Source organism: Anneissia japonica, unplaced genomic scaffold (genome assembly GCF_011630105.1).
Source record: "Anneissia japonica isolate Jap-2015-1 unplaced genomic scaffold, ASM1163010v1 scaffold695_len1296351_cov181, whole genome shotgun sequence".
NCBI lineage: Eukaryota > Metazoa > Echinodermata > Crinoidea > Comatulida > Comatulidae > Anneissia > Anneissia japonica.
In genome coordinates, this window is record NW_022740852.1 from 88602 (window position 1) to 95487 (window position 6886).

The 6886-nt window shown below is 36.0% G+C and overlaps 2 protein-coding genes across 2 annotated transcripts in view; both read left to right on the forward strand.

Annotated features, from left to right (window-relative positions):
* Positions 1–3389, forward strand: part of LOC117118410 (CD9 antigen-like) — a 17716-nt gene extending 14327 nt beyond the window's left edge. The window contains exon 7 of the mRNA XM_033262994.1: positions 744–3389. Within this exon, the coding sequence (XP_033118885.1) occupies positions 744–815 (72 nt within the window). The 3' untranslated portion in view covers positions 816–3389. The remainder of the gene's footprint in view (positions 1–743) is intronic.
* Positions 3390–6554: 3165 nt separating this feature from the next.
* Positions 6555–6886, forward strand: part of LOC117118404 — a 2983-nt gene continuing 2651 nt past the window's right edge. Inside the window, exon 1 of the mRNA XM_033262988.1 lies at positions 6555–6698. Coding sequence (XP_033118879.1) covers positions 6676–6698 — 23 coding nt within the window. The 5' untranslated portion in view covers positions 6555–6675. The remainder of the gene's footprint in view (positions 6699–6886) is intronic.

Genomic DNA, 6886 nt, shown 5'->3' on the forward strand with positions numbered 1-6886 from the left:
AACCGCCCCCCCCCCCCCCCCTTTTTTTGGGAGGTAAAAAAAGGAAAAAAAAGTAAGAAAAAGAAAAAAAATGATATCCTAGAACGCCTCAAATGCTATTTTCGGGCGTCCAGAACACAAAAATTTCGCGGGGGCATGAAACAGGGTCCCGTTAGTCATAAATTCTATAAATACTGTAAACATTATTTTTAAAATGTTTAGATACTCTGGTAATTTCGACAGATGTACTTATTTTAATATACCACTGAATTGACTTAAGTGTCCCACCATGAAACTACTGTAATTCTCTCGTTTATAATATTATTATAGCGACCAATATACTATCCAGTTAAGCATGTTTGCCTACAAAAATATATTGAATTTTAAATATGCATAATCAAGCACCCTCTCACGAGAGTCATTGAACGTATTTTGATAATTTTATGTAACTTGATAATAATGTTGTAACATCTACATATATATCTTCAAATAGGAAATTTTATCGGCCCAACTTTTGCCCCCCCCCCTTTTTTTTCGGGGCCCCCTTTTTGGACATCTCTGGATCCGCCCCTGATAACATTTACTGCCAGTGGAAACAGAATTTCCATGTATCACTTGTTATTTGGACAATAGATTATTATGTATCTTGTACTGTATCTTGTATTACGTTCTAGGTTTTATCGTCGTCGAGAAACCGAAAGCTCAATATTGTAGCCTCACATTTTATATCATTCTCATTTGAGCATCTCATTTTGTATTTCTAGGTACTGGGTATGATCTTTTCCTTGTGTCTCTGTTGTGCAATAAGGAACTCCGACAAGAATTATCCTGTTTGATTTACCAAATGAAATTTATCTGGATTCTGGGAACCGAGTGAGATTTCTGTTGATCTCGTCTTTTATTTCAACTTAAATAGGCCTATAATCTCATTTTCTAAGAAGCATGCGTGTGTTACAGACAAAACTAATAATCACACATGGTGTCAAGTATTAATTCACATAGGCCTATAAATTTGTTAATTTCAGTGACTGATTTTAACAATTGAGACAGGGTCCTGTTAGTCCTAAATTCTATAAATACTGTAAACATCATTTTAAAATGTTTAGATACTCTCTGGTAATTTCGACAGATGTACTTATTTTAATTGACTCAAATGTCCCACCGTGAAACTACTGTAATTCTCTCGTTTATAAAATTATTATAGCGACCAATATACTATCCAGTTAAGCATGTTTGCGTACAAAAAATATTGAATTTTAAATTTGCATAATCAAGCACCCTCTCACGAGAGTCATTGAATGTATTTTGATAATTTTATGTAACTTGATAATAATGTTGTAACATCTACATAGTATTTGATGTATAGACCAACGGTAGTGGTATGTCATTATGTATACACAGACCGTCCAATAACTGAATTATTCTTGCTTACTACACCGTAATATATATAAAAAAGTTTTAACTTTAATACCTATGATGTACAGACAGGACCAACAAACGGACAGCACATTCAGTTACTAACCATTTCTGTGGATCTAGTTCTTACTAGAATGCTTCATACGCAAGAGGCTTGGTGTAAAACTAACGATTGCGTTTTTGTACACCAGTCAACCTTTTGTGTGGGCGTGTACGCGCATACTTGCAAGTGGTTAAAATCTTAATCGACTGCACATAGCTTGTTCACATTACAGCACAATGAAACGCAACTAATGCGTTACTTGCTTAGAACCAATGCGTCTAATTTGCTCTAGTGTGAACAAGATTAATGGCGTGCGTAGTCGTATACGCTAGCGTTACCGCCAAAACGCGTACCTAAAATAATTGGTCTAGTGTGAACTTAGCTTGAGGATACCTAGGACTTTGGTGTTTGTTATGTGTTGGATGAAGGTGTGGTTTACTGTCGTACAATGTTTTATTAGTCTTTTTAAACGACCAATTTATATGCATGTTTGTAAGATAATATTTTTGTAATAATATGTAGATAATGTATTGTCATTTTCATGTTACTATTTTAAAATAGCTGCGTTGTATATGCAAAATGCAGTTATGTTTTAAGTATTAGTAGTAATTTTAGACAGGGTTAAGTACAGTACATTTGGATCATTTTACCGACCAATCGTAGCCTACCTCTAATGGGGATTAGTATTTTGAGTGAGGCCTAAAATAAATAAGCATTTTTAATAATACCATAGCAATAATAGTAGCAGGTCTGGGGCGCAAAAGACGAGGTTGTGTTGGGTAGTAGCGGTGTATAGACGCCGAATCATGCTTCCATCCATAGAAACTGTTTTTTGTAGGTGTCCAGAAAGGTGTTTTTTTACATACAGTAATATTGCACAAATTGCCATGTTTTTAGCCGTATACTATTCACAAATCAGGACATATTAGACAAGCAGGTTTCATTATTCCTTTCAGATGTTTAATAATATTATTAGAGTACCAGATTGTTCATTTTTTATCATCTTTGTAATTGTCATTTTTGGAATATTACGGTAACCTACAGACCATATCGAAGGGCCTATGGATCATAGTTTGTTTAAGTAAATAAGCCAGTTCGTAATTCGAAACGCGCATGCCCTTACCAAGGTCAATGGACATAAACAAGCATAAAACACAACATAGGTTTATGTCGATTGACTTCAGTTGACGATATGCGGACATAATAATAATAATAATAGTTGGATTTGTAGAGCGTATCATGCGAAAAAGCCTCTATGCGCTTGGTGATTGAGCTCTTTGAGTTGGACATTTTGAGAAAAAAAGAAAGTTTAAGTTATTTTTATGAAACTAAAAAAACCTACTCCTTAAACTAAGGCATGTTTGAACCACGAATTGCGCAGTTTGAACCACGAATTGACTTATAATTATATAGTTCGCAAATAGAGATTGTAACATCACTTGCTTATATGTTTTCAATCTTCAGCGTCGAACGACGCGTAAACATGACTTGACGATGTGGTTTCTTTTCTCGTACTATATTAGTACCTTAAAGAAATAATAATTATTGTGGGATGGGGTGTAAGAATTCCAGCAACCCCTATTCAACACAAGCTTTCTACGCTCCTTGATCCAAACTGTTGCTATGACTTATTTCTAATTACCAATACTATAATAATAACCAAAAATGAATTAAATGTCCAAATAAGTTGTTTTATTTATATAACGGGTACGTGTGTCATATTATTATAGTTGATCGAATGGCTGATGCGTGCGTTAGAAATAATGCTATATTCAGACATGCTTTGTTTTTGAATGATAACGGAATATGAAGAATGCTATTTGTTGTACCATCTCACTATATTGCTGTGCTTGCCGACTTAAAGTTAATAATATTGTACCGATACTGTATTCCGCTGTTTTTACATATGAATGTTGCTTTGTGTATAAATAAACAACTGCCAATGTGCCAATTGTCTTTTCAAAGTTGGTATCAATACTGTGAGTACACACACGTGCGGAGCGCACCATAACACACGGAATGCTGAGCACACACACGAGCGCGCACTCACACACACACACGTAATTTACAGCAGAGCAATACAAATTATGTCATAAATGTTTTTAGGTTTACCCCATTATTTATGGGGGAAAAACATATTACCAATTATTGGATTCATAAATAAAAATATTAAATTCATAGGCCTAGTCCCTACAAAGTATCAGGAAACAACATAATCCAAAATAATACATAACACTCTGTGACTACTAATTATTATATAGACCAAAAAAAAAAGACTTCTTTCGCAGCCATCGTTTAATTACTTCGCAACGACGGGGCGCTCTACAGACTGATACATGAGGCCAAGCTATACTGTACTGTAATTGTATTTGGATCTTCCTATTGTGACATGTTTTTAAGGTACAGTATTGCGTAATGCGTATTAAGAGGTCCTTATATAGGCCTAACAAAGTCTTTACGACCTAATACGAATTTTTATTATTTCCTATTTTCAGCTTTTGATTGCAGTCACACCATCTCAATCCACCAACTGATTACCGGTACTGTCACATGGCCATTGGCATTCTTTTCCTATTTATAAGGAATATAAGGGCGGATCCAGGCTCATTTTGCCAGGGGAAGTGGGTGGGGCACGCTCGAAGCACAAATCGATAACCTGGTCGAAGTGCCTGATTAGGGTGTACGTGGGACGGATGGTCTTTGAAAGCGCCGGCATTTTAGCCATTTTACTCATAAGCCTCTTCTACATAAAATTTCGTCGCTCGCATTCGAGTTTCAGGAAATTGACACGTATAGTTTCAATTAATTTAGTAATCAGTCAATCGATCAGTCGATTGATACTTGATGTCACTTTCATTCATCCTCCCCTTAATCCACGAGACGCTTTCTTCTTGTGGAAAGGACTAATGCCGCGATTACGGTATTTTACGAAGTAAAAGACAACGAAGAAATTAATTATTTGATTTTACAAGTCTTTATCCGTGCTGTTAACATACAGTGGCGGCGCCAGCAGGGGACAGGGGGCGCTTAAGTCTCCCCCCCCCCACCAGACGTTCCTATTCTTAACAAATTATCATTTGGGAGGGGGACCCTCTCGAACCCTTCCCCAGCTCAGGCCTACAAGCTCAAGTATCCTGTCGGACAGCTCAGCCCCCCCCCCCCCCAGAAAATATATCCTAGAACCCCACTGATTACATACCCACCCTGAAATTTTAGCATTCAAAATTATGTCAACTGTTATTATTGATTATTTTAGCCTAATTTAAGTGTACGGTAGAGCAAATTGATACGACTCACCATAGCATATCAAAATGTAGCATTGTGATGATATAATGCAACAGCATAACATAGCAAATAGCATAAAAATGATATAACATAACACATCATAGCATAGTACTGTCATGATATAACATCAGCAGCATAACATGGCATAAAAATAGATATCATATTACATAAAACAGCAGTAGGCCTATAACATGATATGAATATTAAAGTAATAATATAACAACATAGCATAACATGGCATAAAATACAGTGTCGCATAACATGTTATATATGCAACTACACAGCACAATATGGTAATTACAAAACTAACGTCGGGAGCCTACTTACATATTTACTCTGGCTCCAAAATGTGCGTTAAGTTTATAGCAGGTGAATACATAGCCACAATCAACAGGGAACTACACCACACATCAGCGCACCCCAATTTATGTGCTAAAACGCAGCACCACACAATTTTGATTAATACTCCATTAACACTGGCGATACCTCTCCTACGGCCCTCCCCTGTGCTCTGTTCTGCAATCCATTATAACAAACAACCCGTGCTTGTGAATCGTCCACCTCCATGCAAATTACTTTATGCACCTTTAAGGTGACTCCTAACACATACACTAGTGCTATACTCTAAGAAAGAATGGGTTCTTTGTCTTCATCTGTCCTGTTATTGAACCCATAATAGCACATATTTCCCTTTTTCATTTTATGTACAAAAAAGTAATGTAAAGCTTTTCTCTGTTAGAAACAAAAATTATGATGAGCATAATTTAATTTTCCCTTAATTTAATGAACAACTTAATCAAAATAGCATTTTCCTTTGTTTAATTATATATAATTAAGCCTATGATATATAAGTAAGTCTATATAATAATGATTCATTATTTTTTCATTATTAACGCTGATGAAGGCCACAGGAGTGGCAGAAATATCTGAGTTACAAATAAATCAGTGTTCTTAAAGTCTACTAAGTTGTTTCATTTGTTTTCTCTATTCTGTCGAAACACACGTGGAACACGAATGAAATATATATATATATATATAATATATATATATATATATATATACACTCTATTACACAATATTATATATAATTTAACAGATTCAAATAACCACTAGATACACTATATATATATATATATATATATATATATATACTCTCACTATTCAGCGTTTGTACTATATTTCTAGGATTCCTATTTCTACGTTTAATCTGCTCATGTCTCAGCCACAATATTTTGAGGCCAATATTATTTACGAACCCAGTTAAACTTATTTACTAGCCTATTTCAACGTACTAATTATTACATTTTTGTTGTAGACTGGCATAGTGTTTTCGGAAATAAATACCATTTTATACACATGCGCAGATCGATTCGCCAGCAGCGAGTCATCGCCAGCAGCAGCAGCGAGTAGCCAGCAGAGAGATGTCACTGCAGCGTTAGGTACACGGTACCAACGCTGTTCTAATATAGACAATGGGTCGTGCTCATATTATTTGTTATATTTTTATTATTCATTATTTTCACTTGACTCGCATAAATAATTTTGTTCGAAGAATATTTTATGCAGTTGTACTTCGCAGCACTTCACTTGCAATTTGCAATTTCTAGTTATAGATTACTAAAATACAGTATTCTTTTAATCGATCGAAAATTTATTTTAATAGGGCGCCGCCGTACATCACGGATGTGGGCGTTCCTCCTCCCTCGGACGGACAGACGCACACTCATTGGCTAAAAGTTCAGCTTCAGCTGATAAACGTTGTTGATTGGCTGATATCCTCCAGCAGATCGCCGACACGACGACGATTATAAGAGACGTCACCGTCGTTGGACAGTGAACTGGCGCAATTTTTTCTTTCGACTCATCAGACGACAATTTATTTACAGGACGAATTTAGTTAGCGCTGCAGAACATTTTCTCCATAAAACTAGGCCGTACCCATCTTTCAAGCCATGGCAAATATCGATTCATCTACGTAAGTAGTGGAATATAATCACTATTAAAAAATATAGCTAAGGCTAGGCCTAGTGAAACTTTCTACCGCGGCGAGATTAGGTTCGGCTGAAGCCTCTTTCTACCTAGGGTCTATGCCTAGCCCGTAGGCCTAGGCTAGGCCTGTCTCTTATACACATCTAGATGTGTATAAGAGACAGCCTTTAAGGG